The sequence below is a fragment of the Eumetopias jubatus genome, unplaced genomic scaffold, assembly GCF_037043125.1.
Source record: "Eumetopias jubatus isolate StellerSeaLion01/CBP00866 unplaced genomic scaffold, mEumJub1_p1.0 scaffold_8, whole genome shotgun sequence".
Classification (NCBI taxonomy): domain Eukaryota; kingdom Metazoa; phylum Chordata; class Mammalia; order Carnivora; family Otariidae; genus Eumetopias; species Eumetopias jubatus.
The window spans coordinates 70,039,300-70,061,056 of NW_028274814.1; the positions used below are offsets into that span (position 1 = coordinate 70,039,300).

General features: G+C 38.1%; 1 protein-coding gene across 1 annotated transcript in view; it reads right to left on the reverse strand.

The window, feature by feature from the left end:
* Positions 1-21,757, reverse strand: part of SLC2A13 (solute carrier family 2 member 13) — a 376,137-nt gene that overhangs the window by 302,441 nt on the left and 51,939 nt on the right. The window contains exon 2 of the mRNA XM_028113233.2: positions 14,329-14,488. Coding sequence (XP_027969034.1) covers positions 14,329-14,488 — 160 coding nt within the window. The remainder of the gene's footprint in view (positions 1-14,328; positions 14,489-21,757) is intronic.

The following is a 21,757-nucleotide window of genomic DNA, read 5'->3' on the forward strand; positions in this document are numbered from 1 at the left end:
CCAGAAGCTTATACACTAGTAATCATCAAACAAAACAGGATTATATTTAATTGCTTTGACTGAGGTTTTGCGTGTAGGAACAAGGACACAAGTTATTTCAACAGAGGCTGTTAGAAAAAGTGTCATGGCAGAAGCAACATTAAATTAGTCACTGGCCAATGCAGAAAAGGGACATAATGGAGGAAACTAACAGAAGGTGCAGGTCAACAATTTTTAGGTACAATTTGCATATAATAAAATGAAGAGATCCAAAGGTATACCATTCTAAGAGTTTTGAAAAATATATATACCCTTATAACCACCATCCCAACAAAAAATCAGAATGTTTCCATCATTCCAGAAAGTTCCCTATACCCCTCTCTTTCCAGTCAATCCCCACTGCCATAGACAACCAATGACTGAATTTCTGTCCCCTTACATGTTAATGAACATCATATGGAATCATGGAGACTGCACTCTTTTGCACTTTTCTTTCAATCATGTTTGATATACAGCCACCTCGCTGTTCTATTTCACGGATTTATTTATCTATCCTTACCAGTCTGTTTTGATTACTTTAGCTTTATACTTTTTTTTTATTTTTATTTTTTATTTATTTATTTATTCATGAGAGAGAGAGAGAGAGAGAGAGAGAGAGAGAGAGAGAGAAGCAGGCTCCCAAGGAGTAGGGAGCCCGATGCGGGACTCAATCCCAGGATCCCGGGATCATGACCCGAGCCGAAGGCAGACGCTTAACCATCTGAGGCACCCAGGGGCCCAGCTTTATACTTTTTTTTTTAAGAGTTTATTTATTTGCCAGAGAGAGTGAGAGAGAGAGAGCACAAGCAGGGGGAGTGGCAGGCAGAGGGAGAGGGAGAGGAAGGCTCCCCACAGAGCAGGGAGTCCCAATGCGGGTATCAATTCCAGGACCCTAGAATCATAAGCATCTGCCTTTGGCTCAGGTCAACGACTGAGCCACCCAGGTGTCCCTATACTAAGTCTTGGAATCAGATAGAACTCTCCAATTTTGTTCCTCAAGATGGTTTTGGCAATTCTAGGTCCTTGACTTTTCTGTAAAAACTTTTAGAATTACCTTGTCCATTTGAATGAATCTGAAAGACTGTAAATGGTGATAGTGGACATCTCTGCCTTGCAACTGATGGTAAGGAAAAGCATTCCGGGGCGCGTGGGTGGCTCAGTTGGTTAAGCGACTGCCTTCAGCTCAGGTCATAATCCCGGAGTCCCGGGATCGAGTCCCACATCGGGCTCCCTGCTCAGCGGGGAGTCTGCTTCTCCCTCTGACCCTCTTCCCTCTCGTGCTCTCTATTTCTCATTCTCTCTCTCTCAAATAAATAAATAAAATCTTTAAAAAAAAAAGGAAAAGCATTCTGGCTTTCAGTATGGGGTATAAAGCTGGCTGCAGGTTTTCTCATACATGTCCTTTATTGAGTTCAAGAAGTGCTCTTTGCTCTTCTAGGGGCACCTGGGTGGCTCAGTCATTAAGCATCTGCCTTCAGCTCAGGTCACGATCCCAGGGTCCTGGGATCAAGTCTTGCGTTGGGCTCCCTGCTCAGCAGGGAGCCTGCTTCTCCCTCTCCCCCTGCTTGTGTTCCTTCTCTCACTTGGTCTCTCTCTGTCAAATAAATAAAATCTTAAAAAAAAAAAAAAAAAAGTGCTCTTCTAGCTTGCTGGAAGGTTTTAGCATAAATGAATGTTATTCCATCACATGCTTTCTCTGCATATATTGAGTTAATTATATAGGTTCTCCTCTTTTTAATAATTTGAACATGGTGACCTGCACAAATTAATTTTCAAATGCTAAATACCTGGACTTTCCTCAGAAAACTGACTTGCTCACAATTTATTACACCTTTATTTATTACCAGCTTTGATTTGCTACTATTTTGTAAGGATATTTTTTTTTTTTAAGATTTTATTTATTTATCAACAGAGAGAGAGACAACAAGAGAGGGAACACAAGCAGGGGGAGTGGGAGAGGGAGAAGCAGGCTTCTCACAGAGCAAGGAGCCCGATGCGGGGCTCCATCCCAGGACCCTGGGATCATGACCCGAGCCAAAGGCAGATGCTTAACGACTGAGCCACCCAGGCACCCAGGATATTTTCGATCAGTATCTAGAGTTTTTTGTTCTTGTAATAGCTTAGGCCATATTAGAGTCATGCTGTCCTCAGAATCCAAGCTGGGAAGTATTCCTTCCATCTTTATTTTCTTAAAGTTTTTGTTTTAAGCTTGGAGCTACTTCTTCCTTAAATATTTTACAGAATTCACCACTGAAACCATCTGGGCCTGGATTTTGCTTTGCAGGTAGGCTACTACTAATGATTTAATTTATTTAATAAATACAGGGGTATTCAGATTTTCCATTTTACCTTGTGTCAGTTTTTAGTAGGGCCATGATCTTCAAGCAATATGCCCATTTCACCAAGTTGTTGAATTTATTGGCACAAAGTCATTCAAAGTATTCCCTCATTATCCTAATAATGTCCATAGCAATGATGCGCTCTTTTACTCCTGATATTGATAACTTGTGCTTTAGCTTTTTTTCTTAATCAGTTTAATCAGTCATATCAGCTTATCAATTTTATTAATCTTTACAAAGAATCAACATTTTTTCTACTGCTTACCTTTCTATTACATTGACTTCTAGTCTTTATTATTTATTATATTTCTGACTAGTTGGCTCTATTATCATTACAAAATGTCCCTTTTTATCTCTGGAAGTACTACTTGTCTTGAAGTCTTACTTTGTATGATTATTAACAAAGCCACACCAACTTTCTTATACTTGGTGTTTGTATAGTATATCTCTGCCCACTCTTTTACTTTTAACCTATCTGTGGCATCATACTTAAATTGTGTCACCTTTAGACAATATAGACTTGTGTCATGTTTTTGTGCACAACGAACATTTTTTACATTTTATAATTATTGCAACAATTGGGTTTTAAGTCTACCATTTGTTATTTGCCTTCCATTTGCTCCATCTGTTCTTTATTCTTGTGTTCCTTTCAGGCTTGCCTTTGTTCAGCTTATTCAAATATTTTAAATATCCATTTCAATTCTTTTTTTTTTTTTAAAGAGAGAGAGGGTGAGCTGGGAGTGGGAAAGAGGCAGAGGGACAGGGTGAAGGAGAGAGAGAATCTTAAGCAGGCTCCACACCAGGCGTGGAGCTGGACACAGGGCTTGATCTTACAACCCTGAGATCATGACCTGAGCCAAAATGAAGAGTCAGACACTTAAGTGACTGAGCCACCCAAGCATCCCTCCATTTTCTTTTTTTTTTTTTTTTAATATTTGAGAGAAAGAGAAAAGGGGAGAGAGAGGGGCAGAGAGAGAGGGAAAGAAGCAGACTCCCACTGAGTGAGGAGCCCAACATGGGGCTTGATCCTACGATCCCAAGATCATGACCTGAGTTGAAACCAAGAGTCGGATGCTCAGCTGACTGAGCCCTGTTTCAATTCTTATAATGCCAGATGCCCCTCCATTTTAATTCTTATAATGGCTTCCTAGCTATATCTTTTTATAATATAGTCTAGTGGTTGTCCTGGGGATAAAAATATGTATCTTTACTACTTAGAGATAAAATTGTAACTCTTCAGAAACATAATTTCCATTTACTTCCTCTAAAGTTTTTACTATTGTCATATATTTTATAGCTAAGTACATTACATTTAAATGTAAAGTCATATGTCTTTTGAAAAAATTGAAAGGAAAAAAAGTCCTTTATATTTAGCCTCCTATTTATGATAGCTGGTGCTCTTCTTCCTTACTATAAATGGGCTTTCATCAAGGGTCATTTCCCTCAGTCTGAAGAATTTCCCTTAGCATTTCTTACATGCAGGAGGTCTGGTGATGAGATTCTCTTAATTTTACTTTATCTGAAAGTGTTTTTATTTTACCTACATTTTTGAAGGATATTCTCCTACTGGATTGACATTTTTCTTTCAGTACAGTTGACCCTTGAGCAACATGGGAGTGAGGGGCACCCATCCTGGGCAGCCACAAGTCCAAATATAACTTCTGACTCCCTTAAAAACTTAACTACTAATAGCTTACTGTTGACTGGAAGCCTTACCAGTAACATTCAATTAACACATATTTTGTATGTGAGTTGTATTATGTACTGTATTCCTAAAAAAGCTAGAGAAAAGAAAATGTTACTAAGAAAATGATAAGAGAATATCCATTTACAGGGGCGCCTGGGTGGCTCAGTCGTTAAGCATCTGCCTTCGGCTCAGGTCATGGTCCCAGGGTCCTGGGATCGAACCCCGCATCGGGCTTCCTGCTCAGCGGGAAGCCTGTTTCTCCCTCTCCCACTCCCCTGCTTGTGTTCCCTCTCTAGCTGTGTCTCTCTGTGTCAAATAAATAAATAAAATCTTTAAAAAAAAACAAAAGAATATCCATTTACAGTACTATATTGTATTTGTTGAAAAAATCTGTTACGTGGACCCATGCAGTTCAAACCCATGTTTGTTCAAGGGTCAACTGGACATTGTCTCCAGAACCCCCATTGTTCCTGATGGAAAGTCAGCCATCATTTGTCTTGCTGCTCCTCTTCATGTAACATGTCTTTTTTCTTTTGGATCCTAACTTTCTCTGTATGTATCTTCTGTTTTCAGCCATTTGATGACACGCCTGTGTATGCTCGTCTTTATATTTATCCTATTTGGGATTCACTGTATTCTGGAATCAATACTTAGTGTTTTCACCACATTCTGGAAGCTTGCAGCCATTATTATTTTTTTTTAACATATTTTCCCCTCATTCTCTCTTTCTTGGATTTCAATTACATGTATATTAGACTATTTAGTATTAATTAGAGGTATATAAGAATATTCGACATTGTGTCTTCAGTCACCGAGGCCTCTTTTTCAACTTTATTATTTTCTCTTTTTCAGATTAGGTGGTAGCCATGGATCTGCCTTCAAGTTTCCAGGTCCTATCTTCTGTCATCTTCAACTTGCTGTTAAGTCCACCCAATGAATTTTTTAGATGTTAATTTATAATTTCAGAGATTACACTTATACTATTAGAGTTTCTATTCGGTTTTTTTTTTCACTTTTTTTTTATTATGTTATGTTAATGACCATACATTACATCATTAGTTTTTGATGTAGTGTTCCATGATTCATTGTTTTTGTATAACACCCAGTGCTCCATGCAGAACGTGCCCTCTTTAATACCCATCACCAGGCCAACCCATCCCCCACCCCTTCCCCTCTAGAACCCTCAGTCTGCTTCTCAGAGTCCATAGTCTCTCATGGTTCGTCTCGGCTTTATTTCTTACAGGTTGCATTTCTTTGCAGAGATTCATGATTTGGTCACTCAGTATGACTATCTTGTTTGCTAAGTCCTTCAACACCTTAACAACATCTGCTTTAAAGTCCTTTTCTGCTAATTTCAACATCTGAGTTATCTTGAGGTTGGCTATATTGTCCAATTTTTCTTTTAGTTATGTGTCATAAGTTCTGTTTATTCACATGTCTAATAATTTTTTGTGTTCTGAGTATCGTGAAGGACAAACTACAGAGACTCTAGATTTTATTCTCTCCTTCTGAATGATATAGACTTTTTTCTCTCAGTCCCCTTGAGTTTGTGGAGGCTCGGTTTTATACTTGATTAGTGTGAATCTGATTTAGTTTTGGTCTTAGGGCAAACCCTTAATCATGCAACAAAGTCTTTACTTCTAAGGCCCAGTCCTTCTGTAGTTCTAATGGAAAGCCTGAGCTGTAATCTCAAGTTTCAAACTCCAAATATGGCACTCCTCATACAGGCAGGAAATAAAATCTCTCCCAGCTTTTATCATCTTCTAACTTGTTTTCCACAGGCTCCGTGGAATCTCTACTATATATTCAGAGTTCTGAGGTCAGTAAAACATTTGTGGCAAATTAATATTCAGATCTAGGGGGCTTCTTCCTCTATGGATCATTCTTTTCCTGGAATTTCACCCTTAAATTCCACCCCACTCCAACCACCCCAAACTCTAGCCACTGAGACTGTAAGCCAATAAAACCGTGGTTTTTCTACTTAAGTTCTAGCTGTCCATTATGGATTGAGGGCTGCCCTCAGGTAAAAAGCCATAAATGTAGACTCACCATGAGCCATTCAAGAATAGAATCCCCTGGGGCACCTGCGTGGCTCAGTTGGTTAAGCATCTGCCTTCGGCTTAAGTCATCATCTCAGGGTCCTGGGATCGAGTCCCGCATCGGGCTCCCTGCTCAGTGGGGAGCCTGCTTCTCGCTCTCCCTCTATGCACATTCTCTCTCTCTTTCCACCTCTCTCTCTACCTCTCTCTCTAATAAATAAAGTCTTTCTTATTTATCTTTTTAAAAAGATTTTATTTATCAGAGAGAGAGACAGAGACAGAGCACAAGCAGGGGGAGCGGCAGGCAGAGGGAGAAGCAGGCTCCCTGCTGAGCAGGGAGCCCAATGCAGGGCTCGATCCCAGGACCCTGGGATCATGACCCAAGCTGAAGGCAGACGCTTAACCGACTGAGCCACCCAGGTGTCCCAAATAAAATCTTTAAAAAAAAAAAAAGAATCAAATCCCCTTCAGTTTCAACCTATTCTTGGAGCTGGAGTTTTCCAGTGTTCTAAACAGTTTTTAAAATTCTGTCGGTGGTTTATAATAGTCATCTTCAGGAGAGATTAGTCTTATACAAAGCATTCTCATTAGCAAACTATATTTACTCTTTATCTGGAAAAAAATCAGATGATTGAATGTGAGGGAAATTTTTATTGCCAGCATTAGATACAAGATAGAAAATCAACCTAAGACTTTCTGGAGATGACAGCAAAGAGCATCTACTAGTATTTAATAGTTTGTACAGATGTTCACAGCCATTAACTCATCTGATCCTAATTACACTGTAGAACTGCTGAAGCATTAGCTACATAAAGATATTAGAGCTCAGATAAATTAATTTATGTGCTGTGAAAGCAAGTCTTAAACCTATTCCTCCCACAACACTATCGATAACTTTATGATAAAGTCTTATATCCTAATTCTGTCAACAATGAAATTACAAGTATCTTCAGCATTAAGATATTAACTTGTAATCAAGCTGTTAGCCAAATCCATCTTTCTCAAAGCGGCCACTGCACAGTTAGATTTTTAAGACTGCTTTATACTCTGTATTTTGTATGGAGCCAAACACCACTGATCTCTGAGCACTAAATTATAAGAACACTTTCCCCAGCATAAATTTGTTTAGAAATATCACCTTTTTGAAATATCATTCTCAAAAGCATCTTATCGACATGATTTCTTAAATTGTAAAATATTAGCGGGGAGAGAGACTCATTCATTTTTCATCCCAAAGCGATTATTTTAAAAATAATCACCTGTACTTTCAATAAACTTGATTCAAAGTACTACTAAAGAGAGTGCAAGGGATTTAAAGTTCTATTCATACCCACTGAAGACTACTTTTCTACCTTCAAACTCCCAGATTGTCATCACAGCCCTCCACCTAGCTGCTTTAAAACTTCTCACTATTGCCCACATATGACTGGCCCTTTCACACTACTTACCGGGCTTTTGAAAATTATATTCCACCTAGAATTTCCTTCTCCCTCATGATGTCTAGAACTCTCTTATTCATAAAGACTCAGCTCAAATATCTTTCCAGCCTAAAGCTAAGTTATTCACACACTTTAAGAGCTCTCATAACACTATCCATCATTTAATTAACAAGCTAATGAAAAAGTCTCTCCATTAGTCTGTGAGGTGCCTGAGAACAGGTACATTTCTTATTTATCTATCTCTAGCAGCATGCACAACATAATATACAGAAGGTGCCCCCCAACAAGTTTTTCTTGAATGACTGAATGATTCCTATACTAACTGATGTCTCCAAGAGTAACACACCTCACTACCTCACACCTATATTCTGGTGACAGCCTCATAAATATGTTCTCTGCAACCATCCAGGAACCAAGAGTTCCAATAAATTCTGGGCATCACTCTCATATTAATCTTTGACTTACTTTATAGCATGCTCTGCTCTAAAATAGTTTCCCTTTGCCTGTAGATAGAAGTTCAAAACCTCGAAGCCTAGAATTTACAGACTTCTAGCATCTGGCTCCCATCTCTCATTCACTTCATTATCCCAATTACAAGCCTCCTGATCCTACCCTCACCTAGCCTATATTCTGCCCCCATTTCCACCTCTGTCCACCAATTCTTCAAAGAACTCAGCACAAGTCTCACACTGTCCACGAATTAGCCTGAAGATATTCCAGAAAAATCTCTCATACAGACGTTACTAACACTAATACTCTGTGCTTCTCATTCAACACTTACATTTCCTCAATTTCTCCTTCCTTAGCACACAAAAAAAGCATGATGTAAATGATGAAAAATGTGAAAATACCTAGCACACTCAGACACTTACCAAATGGTTGTGCATGGGCTAGGGAGATAACTCTAATTTTAAAAAATTAAATCTGAGAATAAAATGAACAAAAATCAACCTAAAAGAAAATAATTTAGCCCCTCTATAGGTATACCAGTCTTATTACTGTAAGTCACATGATGGTTTATGTAATCATAAATAGAAGAATACTCATTTGAAAACCAGCTCTGTCCAAAAAAGAACAAAAAGTGTTCTGCAGCCAGAGAGGCATATTATTTTGAAGGATGGAAAGCTACAAGGGCTTCAAAACTAATTTTCACTCTCTGATTTTTATCCTTAATAAGACACACTTATGACTAATAATTTAGTTTGCCAGCCATCTATGAAGTAAATGTATTCCTCAACATACGTTAATGAATTGGCATTTTGGTTTAAAAATCAGCATCTTTTCACTTTAGTTAAGAGTCCCTTCCCTAGAGCTGAATCAACTCAGCTCAGTTCAGTAAATATTATCGGAGCATTTTCTATGTTCCAGGCTCTTCCCTAGATCTAGAAACGAGTACAAAGTCAATGACACTCAGGAGTTCCAAAGTGAATTAGGAGACAGACAAAAAAGTAACCAGTTCAAAATAATAAGCGTATAAAACAGTGAAGCTATGTACAAAGCCTTATGAAAGGACCAGGGGACAGAAACAGCTTCACATGATACACAAAGCAGAGATTTAAAGGAGGAACAGCAGGTGGACCAGTAAAGCACGACAGGGTAGGAAAGCATTATAGGTAAAGTAAGCAGACAGAAAAAACCTAAAAACATGAAAAAGCAAGGTGCAATTGGTGTATTGGGTATACAGGCATGGCTGTTATATAAAGGAAGAGGGAGGGAGGCACCGAGAAGTTAAAAAAATCTGGAAAAGCAGGCACAGATTGGATAATGGAAGACACACAAACCATGATAAGAGCCTGATTTTTTATTTCCGCTGGGAAATGGAGAGGCTGTGAAACATTGAAGCAGTGGCATGCCCAGGTAAGTGTTTTATACCCTCACAGTGGAAGCTGTGAAATTTACCCTATTATATATATTTACTGAGGGCCTGCGACATGCCAGGCTTTAATTCAGCAGTGAACAAAAGGAAACCTTCATTTGCTTGAAGTGTAGTGAGTGAATCTATGTTCAAATAAGCAAGACTAAAAACTATCAGCACAGAAAAAGGCAGTGATAAAACTTTGTATCATTAATACCAACTACTAAAATACCTCTGCCATCTTTGTAAGCACTGTAATGTTAGGTAAAAATAAAATCTTTCTCAACATCATGAGTCATCAGGGAAAGGCAAATCAAAACCACAATGAGATGCCACTTCACACCCACCTAAGATGATGATAATCAAAAAGATAATAAATGTTTACTAGGATGCAGAAAAACTGGAATTCTCATGCACTGCTAAGTGGGAATATAAAATAGTGCAGTACTTTGGAGAACAGTCTGCCAGTTCCTCGAAAGGCTAAACGTAGTTACCACATGACCCAGCAGTTCTACTCTGAAGTGGATACCCAAGAGAACTGAAAACATGTCCACCCTGAAAGCTGTACAGAAATGTTCACAGCACCATTATTTGTAACAGCCAAAAAGTGGGAATGTCCATCAACAGATAAATGGATAAATGGAATGTGGTATATCCACATTATTCGCCAATAAAAAGAAATTAAATACTTACACATTCTACAATATGAATGAACCTTGGTTCATTTCACTGATCACCATTTGGTCAGTGAAAGAAGCCAGTCAACAAGGGACCACATAATGTTACATGAAATATCCAGAATAGGCAAATCTACAGAGACAAGAAGTAGATGAATGATTGCCTTGACCTGGCAGGAGCTGGAAGGTTGGGGGGTGACAACTAAGGAGCACGAAGTTTTCCTGTGGGGTAATGAAAATATTCTAAATTTGATTGTACTCATGGCTGCACAGCTCTGCGAATGTACTAAAAGCCACTGAATTATACATTTTAAATGGGTAAACTGAATGGTATGTGAATTATATCACAATAAAGTTGTTTTTACAAAATTCTAATCATTAATGATCTCTTCAAAATCCTTACTCCTCTTTCCTCATGAAGCCGGATGACATTTTTCCCAGCAAAGAATGTGTAATAACGCAAGAGTGTTAGACAAATACCAAGGTTCAATTTTCTACTGGCAATTCTTTTTTCTAAAAAAACTAATCTTCTACTTGTTCAGCAGAAAACAATTTATTTCTAGGATATCCAAATAAAAGAAGAGTAGCTTTGACCCCTTTGGCACAAAAGATTAGTTTCTCAAGAACATCAAAGGCTAATAAGTTTTTCTATCTGATTAATCAGTTTCATCTTCTATAAGTTTTCATCTGATCACTACTGTATTTTCAATAACTACATTTTAAATTATAAACTATTGGAAGTAAAATGAGGAAGAAAGTAGTTAGATTTCAAGTAAGAAGAACTGGCTCTAAACTCTTCTATGTAACAGCCATGTGTCCTCAACCAAATCTTTAACTTCTCTTAGCATTTTTTTAATCTGCAAATTGTGAATATATCAGTTCCACCAGTGTCTCGAGATTTTGGTTAGGATCGTATAGTACTTGCTAACAGATTCTAAAATTGTTCATCACTCCAAGGTAAGCTAGTAAAATCTGGGACACTGGTTATATAGTAATGACACCAAATGTTTGGTGACTTGAACTAGACAGGTCCAGAGGCAATGAAAAGTCAAAAAGGGAAATAAAGAAATAATGTTAAAATGTCAAAACTCTTGGGGGTGCCTGGGTGGCTCAGTCGTTAAGCGTTTGCCTTCGGCTCAGGTCATGATCCCAGGGTCCTGGGATCGAGCCCCACATCGGGCTCCCTGCTCCGCGGGAAGTCTGCTTCTTCCTCTCCCACTCCCCCTGCCTGTGTTCCCTCTCTCGCTGTCTCTCTCTCTCTCTGTCAAAAAATAAATTAAAAATTTTTTTTATTTAAAAAAAATTAAAAATTTTTAAAAATGTCAAAACTCTCAGAAGACAGGGGACACCTTCCTTTATAATATGCAAAACTATGAGTATGAAAAAATTCTATATGTAACATTTACACCCACATTTTAATTAGGATTTCTGAAATATACAGCCCCACAAAAATGAATTATTTGTTGTTAATAATTTTAAACAAGTTATAATTGCTGACAGTTCTAAAGTTGATGTTAAGGTAGTACTTCAAAACCTTTATTTGCTTGTAACCACACTCCTATTAGCCCAGGAGTCTGAGAAGTTAAACACACTGCTAAGGATACCAGATACTGGAAGAGAATAACACACTGAAAATTCACCAGTTAAAAAAGGGAAACTTATTTGCATGTGGACATAAGTGAATGCGTATTCATGCAAACAATAAGTGAGTTCCAAGTGATCTGGTATGTTAATGCCTTTGGCTGACTACCAGCCCAACGTTAGTTTTCCCATCCTCTTATATTTTATTTTTTCACCCTTCAGCCTAGTATTGTGGGAAAAACATACACAGGCATGCTATTCGGCTTTACTGCAAATATATGTCTCCAACTTGAGCTGGGGTCCCATGGTTATTTGGAAAATCATTTTTGTCTCTAGTCTTTGCTTTCTTATACTTTCTAGGGCAGCCATAAGCATTTAACATTTATTTTCTGTAGGCCTCTCTCCTATCACCTCCAAGTCTCAACTGTACCAATAAAGAAAACAGAAGCCATGGGATGTGTTTTCCTTCAACCTCACTTACAAAACTTAACTATATAGTATCCATCCTGCAATCATTCATCAGAATAGTAAATAATAATATGACTCACTGTCCACTGATCATCTGCCATATGCCAAACAGTGGGCTGAATACTTTATATATAATAATGTAGATCCTACAATAATCTTAAGTACTTTTGATCCCATTTTTTACAATCACAGGAGTGAAGTTCAGTGAGCTTAGTAACTCGTTCAAGGTCTGTAGCTAATGAGAGGTAGAAAACAGATGTGAATCCAGGTCTGTCTATAACTGTGTCACCATGCCTGTGGAAAAGTGTTCTAATGCCTCCACTTCTACACAGGGACACCACACTCATAAATTATTTTCAATACTGTATGATCTGTCTCTCTTTCCTAACCAGTGCTGAGAAAAGATATCTAAATTGCTATACTTAAGTAAAAAACATGGCTAATGCACTCTGTTTTCATTTAAAAACAATTTTTTTTTTTTTTTTTTAAGAGAGCGCTCATGCACATGCATGAGCAGGGGTGGGGAGATGCAGAGGCAGAGAGACTCATAATCAGGCCCCACGCTCAGCACGGAGCCCAACGAGGGGCTCCATCTCACGACTTTGAGATAATGACCTGAGCTGAAATCAAGGGTCAGATGCTTAACTGACTGAGCCACCCAGGCGCCCCTAAAAATATATTTTTAATCAAAGCATATATGTTATTTACATTAATAAAATTTTTTGAAAAGATTTATTTATTTTAGAAAGAGAACAGGAAGAAGGGGCAGAGAGAGAGGAAGAGTGAGTCCCAAGTAGACTCTGTGCTATAATAAGCACAGAGCCCAACGCAGGGCTAGATCTCATGACCCTGAGATCATGACCCTCATGAGCAGAAACCAAGAGTCGGACACTTAACAAACTGAGCCACCCAAGTACCCCTAAAATTTTAACTTAATGTAAATAAGTTAAAATGTTTTAGATCTACTTAAAGATGTGGGGTTGAAAAATTGACTTCCTCTGAGTTTTTAAGAAAAACTTAAAATATCAATTTACGCTGGTAAGTTATTCATCTACAGAGTGGAAAAAGAAAGACGAAATTTCCAGTTTCTTCATTTCTCTAGTAATTTCTCACTTTGGCAGAGATTCATTCCTTCAAAGGTAAAAGTGGTTTAGCAACATATGCAGGAAGAACCTAATGCTTTAAGAATTGTGTCCTCTCTTTAATGGCCCTGACACAGCCCTAATTGGCATCGTTAAGTCTTCTCACAGAACTTTTAATAAAACTTCATCAGTCTCAGTCTTTAATGGCTCATCAAGGCACATGATTTATGGTGCTGTTCACATAGAAGCCTAATTCCCTACATCCATATCATATCAAACCCTTTTTTCTTCAGCTGTTAAGAATTACACTGTAAGCACCCTGTGTGTAAGTACTAGAGTCTGTCTTGTTCAATATTCTAACTCCAGCACCCATACAGAGTAGATGTTCAATAAACATCTGTTGTAATACATGGTGGCAAGAGAACAAGAGAATACTGTTTATCTGCTGCACCTTTTGACAAAATTTCCCTGAACAGTTACATCAATCTATTGTTTTGATTAAAGTATGATATCAAAATCCAGAGCCTATTATAGTTTTAAGCTTTAACATAAGATTAGTTTGTTTCTATAATACTTAGTTTGAAAATATTTCAAAGCATTTTAAAAACATTTTTCTCATCTCTTTTGATTCAAAATAAAGCAAATAGTGATCAAGGAACAATTTGTGTGTTTTAAATTTATATATACATATACAACAATATATTTTTATATAGCTTAATCTATACCTCTAAAGAGTGGGTTTTCTTTCATTCAGTTCAGAATGTAGCCTCTTAAATCCAGAAAGGATGTTAATTATATCTGCAGTTCATAAACACCTTGTCAATCGCTGATACAATTCAAGAACTCCATACATATTTACTGCCGCATTCATTTTTAAACAAATATTGCAAAAGATTACACAGAGTATGAGAAATGTCACCTAAATGCTAAAAGCCTGTAAATATCAATTCATAATGGTAGGTTCCTTGTCTATCATTAAATATCAGCTTCTTGTCCACTTTCAATTTTGCTGAATGCCACCCACTTATAAATTAGCTATAATGATTCAAAATACCCAGTTACATTTTTCCTATCATTTCTCAATGTTTCTCCCATCCCCTAAAATCATGATTTGAAAATTAAACGTAAGAACAATTTACAGACCTCCATCCATCCTTTTGGAGATAACTGAAGGCTCCATCCACAACACTCGCAAAGAACTGGCCTCCGGTGATGAAGAGGGTATTGATGGTGACTAATCGACCTCTTAAGTTGGGCGGGGAGACCTCCGCAATGTACACGGGCACTGTCATGGAAGCAATGCCTGTGAAGAAACAAGGAAAAGTCAACAGAAGGCACTTACTCACGATTTCTTTGTTGTTATAAATACTGATGCTAGACAAAGACACAGAGACACACCCCTGGTTTTTTACTTTAAACAAAGGTTTACCAGATACTTAAAGATTTTGTTTATAACTAGTGACTACTGCAGGTAAGTCAAGACATAATGTGGAGATACCCATTTTCAGATTTTCACTTGAAAGCCTACAAACGAAACTACCTTTAGAGCTCTCAGATAACTTTAGAATGTATATAAAGCATGTTTTGTAATTTTTGTGGACTAAAAATAAGAAAATGCTCTCTAGATAGGATATAATTATCAAAATATTTTTAGTCTATATGGAAATGTAATCAGACAATGATGAGAATAAAAATTATCCTAGGAGCATATTAACTACTCAAAGTCATCATTTCCAGCAGATACACCAAAACTCTTAATTGGCTTACTAATAGAAAATCCATACAGTAAGTCACCCTGTTCGACTGGCTAGGTATAGATTTCTGAAATAGCTTACAATGGACAATACTTTGGTAATTTAGAGTCCTTAAGAACAGATGATCTTAACCACAAAACAGATGGTTTTATGGCTAAGGTATATTTGATTATACCTGCTTAAAATCTGTTTCTATCTGAAATTAATGCAGCATAACCTATGGTAGTAGTTCCAGAACTTCACTGATCACTAAATCACTTATGTAGCCTTTTTTTTTTTTTTTTTTTAAATAAGGATACTCTCACCTTACCCACCCCAGACCTACTAAATAGAAAACTAGAGATGGGAGATGGGTCGGTCTTTTAAAAACCCTCCAAGCAGGGCACCTGGGTGGCTCAGTCCATTAAGCGTCTGCCTTTGGCTCAGGTCGTGATCCCAGGGTCCTGGGATTGAGCCCTGCATCAGGCTCCCTGCTCAGCTGAGAGCCTGCTTCTCCCTCTCCCTCTGCTGCTCCCCCTGCTTGTGCTCTCTCTCTCTCTCTCTCTCCCTGTCAAATAAATAAAATCTTTTAAAAATTTTTTAAAAAAATAATAAAATAAAAATCCTCCAAGCACTCCTGGTGCTCACCATGTATTTAAAAAACTACAGTTCTATTATAGTCCACAACTTTAGGCTAATCTAAAATTATTTCTTAAAAGAAAATCTTGATATTCTTGGCCATATCTAGCTCACTTCTCAGTGGTACATAAAATTTCCAGGTAGGTCTTATTATGTAATCTAAAACTAATATCTAATCAATACTTGTCAAAAGCTAAGTGAAAAAAAAATCAAGCAGGATTATCTAAGAAAATGTAATCTTCTTCTACCTGTAGATACTATAAATTGATCTCTAGATTAAGTCAGAACATCAAGGGGTTATGCAAGATACCATGGAGAACTGCTTTTAATGAGTTAATCATTATAATGCCAAAAAATAGCCCATATTGAAGGTAGCAGCACCTGTTGATGTGTTTTCTGAAAAAGGGCTGCTGGTGGTACTATTTACCACATTGCAGATAACAGGAGATATTTGTCTACAGTCTCGGTAACTACAACAGTTGTGCTCCCTCTCTGTGTTTATGGGCACTATAAATCACACAGCGGTCTTTTATTTCCCTCTTTATTAGGCAGTCAGAGATGCCCACCTCTACACTAAGTGTTTTGGACTTCATGGTATTTACTCTGTGAGCTAAATTCCCTCCTGATGTCAAAACTCTCCCCAACTTCACCTGTTTTAGATATGTTTTGCCATATTTTTATTTACTTGGTTCCATCTTTGAACCAAGCAAATACATGGACAGATAAGATTTATTTAAGTTAATATATATCTGCTTCTGTACTATTGAATAACTACTAGTAATAACTGCACACAAGTCAGACCATTAAATCTCAGAACTATAAACTCTGTAGTTTCCACAAGTAGTATTTGCTGCTGTAGTGTCTATCAATATATATAAATATACATGAAAAGAATCAAGATTTTATGAGTTTCGTAAAATAAGCACATGTTAGTAGACAAAGTATGAATAGTCTTTACAATTAAATCTTCACCTAAACAGCTGGAAGTTTCCATCTGACTGCTAATCAATTTAAGAGAACATATCATACTAAATTGGCTTTCATCTAACTTGGAAAGAGGAAACATTTGATGCAAATGTTGACAAATTAATTGTATATTCTTTTTAGTTCTTTTACAATTAGAACAACTCAGTAAGATTCCAAAAATCAGACAACAGTAATTGTCTGGATTTCTTTTCCTGCTGGTCTGGCTCTAACAGGAATTCAGTTGCTCTCTTTAGCCAGACATCTTGACTGAGGCACACAGCCCATAGATTTAAGCATGGGCAATCAGGACTGTGGTTTTAGGTGGCACATGCTTGTCACAAAGCCCATAGATTTTACCTGAGAGAAATGTAGAGAGAGCCTCAGGCAGGTCTTATAAAGGTTAATTATTAAAAATAAACACCAGGACCTTGAAAAGTAACAGGGAATGGCAAAGAGAAAAGACTGAGGGAATTATAAAAAGACAGACTCATTGGATTTAGAATTGGAAAGAAACCCAAAGATCTGTTAAAGGAGTACTCACATGGACTTAACAGTGTGACAATTGCCTGCATTTGATATTTCACAGGGACTGATTATTTTCTTAACTCCTCACAACATCCCTATAAAGGACATATAATTATCCCCATTTTGCAAAGAAGGACCTTACCCCAGGTCAGATGATGATAAGCAGAGGAACCAGAATTACACCCAGACAGAGATTCCAGAACCCAATTTTGAAAGTTCTAGACTCTACTGACTGGCGAGCACAGATGAGGGTAGGCTCTGGAACAATAGGTTTAAATTCCAGCCTCGCCACTCCCCAGCTGGTTAAGGCTGTACAAATTAACCTTTTTGAGTCTCCAGCTCACCTATATAATGGGAAGAATAAAAGTAATTCTTTCATAGGAGTTGAGATTCAGTGAGCTCATAGTGTAAAAGCCCTTAAAATTGTGCTTAGCATATGGAAAGTAGTCAATGTTAGCGATTATTTCTAGGATGACTATACCTCTAGTTATGAGGCAATTTAATTTTTTTTGATTCAGTCTGACTTGTTAGGTGCTGGCATTATCAGGACGAATATAAGTGAACAAAACAGGGTCTCTATTATAAGAGAAGCTATACACAAGCCCTGCTCACATAAAGAGGCAATCAAATAAATAATTTCAAAATACCACGGTAAGGGTCACAGTACAGCTACACACTGGGTTCCATCTTGTGATGCGGGACAACTGCTGCACGCTGACATGATTAGATGCTAGTTCGGGTGGTGGGGGGCGGGGGCAGGGCAGGGAACAATTCTACAGAGAAGAGCATGGCCTTAAGGAAATATGAAATGATACGGGATTTTCTCAGAGGTAAAAAATAAGTGTGAACCAGTGTATGTGTGGAGAGAGGCAGACAGAGTCCAGGATCATGAAAGCAGTATCCATTAATCAGTGAGTGTTCATCGCATACTTGATCTGAGCTGGACACAGTGCTGTAGGAGAGACATGTCCTCTGTCCTCATGGAGCTTAGCGTCTGTCAGCCAAAATGTGCTTGAACAAGTAATTAGATGTCAAATGTGATGGGTCTCACCAAAGGGGAAGTGTGAAGAACACGAGCTCGTAGCAAAGGGACTGGCCCAGCTTGATGAGTCAGATAGTTCTTGGATGAGAAGGTCATATTTAAGCAGAGATCAGGTGAATGAGTAAGCTAGAGCCTGATGACAGCGTGGGGAAGGTGACACACACTTTAGACAATCAGTCCAGCTTAGACAAAGGCCTTGAGGTGAAAAGAGATGCAACCTCTTGAAGAAGGGGGACTATTTCCAGAAACATAGACAAGAGACCAAACCTGACTATGCAAGAGGCCATATTAAGGACTTGGTACTTAGAAGCCTTTAAATAGTATAATGGAAGAAAACACGCTACCAGAGTCATGTTTTTAAAGAGTTATTCTTCAGAGTATGGAAAACTGATTGCAGGGGAGCGACAAGTACAGTGACAGCAGAGGAGATGGAGTAAAATGGAGAGATTCCAGAAGTCTGTATTTAGTATCCAGGCTAAAGGGAATTGGGATGGAACACGAAAGGTGAGAGGAAGAACTCGAGGACTGATGTTCAGACGTCCGGAATAATCAAGTAGGAGCATGTTGGTTACTTGGTACAGAGATACAGGACACTGGAGGAGAAGCAAGTGTGGGCAGAAGGTAACAGGGTCAAGTTTTAACCAGGTTGAGTCAGAAGTGCTCTGTGAAACACACAAGTAGAGAGCAAGTAGAACACTCCCTGAGTGTGTCAGGAATACAGAATATTTACATGTGAGTGTTCCCAGCTTGCCCCATTTCTCCCACCCAATAATTCTGCCAAAATAACCAACTTTTCCTTCCTCTCTCATCCCCTAGGGAGAATCTGGTCTTTGTCACCCTGGTTCTTGAGCCATTACCATGCTAGGCAAAAAAGGATGGAGAAGAAAACATGGACCAAAGATTTGGTTTGCAGGGAAAAGTCCAAATGAAAAGAGACTGGAGAGAGCTGTGAATGAGAGCCTCAGGTTGGTATGGAAAAAATGGGAGTCTTTAACAAAGGGACTGACTGAAGCCTGAATTGGGAGGGAAGGCAAAGGGGTAGACAACAGAGATTTTAAGAAATATTGCTATGTTATAACCTACATGCTATTGTATTCTTCAAGACACAGAGTAATATTACTATTCAATTGCTTTTAGTTGCTAGACTATATATATTTAAAAGCAACATCAAAGTGAGACTGGGTCCAGGGGGCTTTGGAAGTTACACAAATATCTGAAGCTCAGAAGATAGTTCCATGTGGATGGTGCACGAAATGGAAACCATGGGAATGGATGAGATCACCCAGAAATGGAAGAGGAGAAGAATGCCTAGAACTTAGTCCTGAAAAATTCCAGTATTTATGGAACTGTTGGAAGAAGAAGGTAAGAAGGAGCAACCAGTAAGCATCCACCTTACACTTGAATGCCATGTTATTTTCTAAAGTCTTTTTTATATTATTTTATATATTTTATATTATTTTGCAAGGTCACCCTATCAGTTGGTAGGTGGGACAGAGATCATTCATTATCCCCCAAGAAAAGGTAAAGAAACCTAGCATCAAAGACAGACAAGAAGAGATTTTCAGGAAGTCACATAAGCAGGTTAATGTCAAAGTGAGTCTCACAGATTCAGGTCCCCTAATCTCTGTTATGTGCCACTTGAGAACCAAGGGCCATGCCTCTGACTCGAATGTGACCCTTTAGAAATTTCTCAGACACTTTGCTTTTTGGACCTACTACCTTAGTCAACACATGGGCACTTCTAGGGGTTAGGAGGGTCTGATCTCTTTCCTGCCCCCTACCACTTGCTATGTGACTTACTGCCACCAGATGTCATGTTAAAAAGCTCAGTCTGGTCAGTTATATGTGACAAGCGTAAACCCATAAAACTGCTCTATGAAAATGGAGAACTGTGAAAGAACGCCATGTTCAGGGAGAGCAGCGGGCTCCATGGTCACTAGCGTTATCTCACCTTGCTATCAATAAAATATCCATGCAAATTCTAATTTATGGATTTCTAAACATGGTGCCCATTTCTGATAAGCCTTGGCTATTAAGGCTCTGCCACCCCAAAACCTCTTCGCTACTTTGGGGAAACAAATGGAATTCTGTCCCGAGACAAAGCTCCCTGTTCAACGAAGGGCAGTTAAGTAATACTGTATGAAATCCCCCAAATTAAGAATTAAGTACTTCACAAATGGATGTCATTAATGATAGTTAAAGTTTAGGAAAAAAATCTCTGAAGAACTTCTGACTTATTCCCTATTCCAAACACTAATCAAAATAAATGTCTGATAAAGAACAAATTCTTAATAGTCCACCCAAAAGCGATGAACTGAAATGAACATAAGGAACGGGGTGGTACAAGTTCCTGTTGGCAGCTTACTAGTGTAAATGCAACCACAAAAATCTATGTTGGTACTGTTTCTGAATACTGTTAGAAAGTTCGATTTCTTACAAAATAAATAAAGAAGTCTACATCAATGGAAACTCATTATCATGCCTGTCCTCAAGGAGTTTCACCAGAAAACTGCACCTCAGACACTACAGTGCAACACGATTCACACACTCTCACGTTGCCAAGCTGATTCGCCATCAATAGCACACATGCTCTTGAGCGCTGAAGCTGGCTTTCAAAAACTGCTGGAAGTCCTTTTAAAACCCTGAGTCAGAAGTATAAATAATTTCATAAACAAATAGCATTAGAAAATCCTGTTGCGATAGGTAAATACCCATGAACCACAGCAGCCTCTCGACACAAGCCAGGCAGCAACTAATTAGCTTCTTAGAAGCACAGGAAGGTACATTTCCATAACAATGCTTCTCGAACAAGGACCACGATGTCCCAATTTCATTTTGCAAATCATTGCTCTATGATCTCTAAAGGAATAATTTTAACAAAAAGAAAGAGAATCTGTCTTTTAAAAAAGTGTCCCTTACTGTAGTTGTTTCTTTCTGTTTGGCTGTCCTGCCCAGGACTGCTTTGTCTGCATTCTTCTGAAGTCTAGGTTCTACAGTTACCAGGTTGTTAACACAATGAGAATTCAGTTTTTATTCTTCTCTAACAACAAGACTTAAGACTTTCACAAACAGCACTGGGCAACTTCAAAGAGCAATAAGCCCCAAAGTAATGAAAATATATATACAACACAAATTCCTGTAACAGAGGAGCCAGGTTATGAGTGAGATTTTATCTATGGGGATTACGAGCAGAATTATTGTTCTATAGTGTTAAAAAGCTCTTCACAAGGCATTATAAGCATTGTCACCATCATTTAAACTCTGTGCAGTCTTTAACAGCCTAAATGACTTCTCCCTTATTACTTGAGAATATAATATTGATCTCATCATATTCCTTTTTACTGTAACATCTCAGTAAAATCTGTCATCACATTGTTTCTCCAAACCCAACTACAACCCCTTTAATGGAATGATCATAACTCACATATCTTCTGTACTGTAACTCGCCTAACTGTCAAGCACAGACCTTGGCTTAACAGTTGATCTAGTGCTTTGGGATGCATATACAAAACCATATCCTTTTATTTTTTTTAATTTTTTTCCAAAACCGTATGCTTTTATATTATTATTAACTGACAAGTTTTACACTATACATATTATTCATTAGGGAAAATTTGGAAGTCACAGGTAAGAAGTTAGGTAAATAAAAATCACCTCTAATCACACC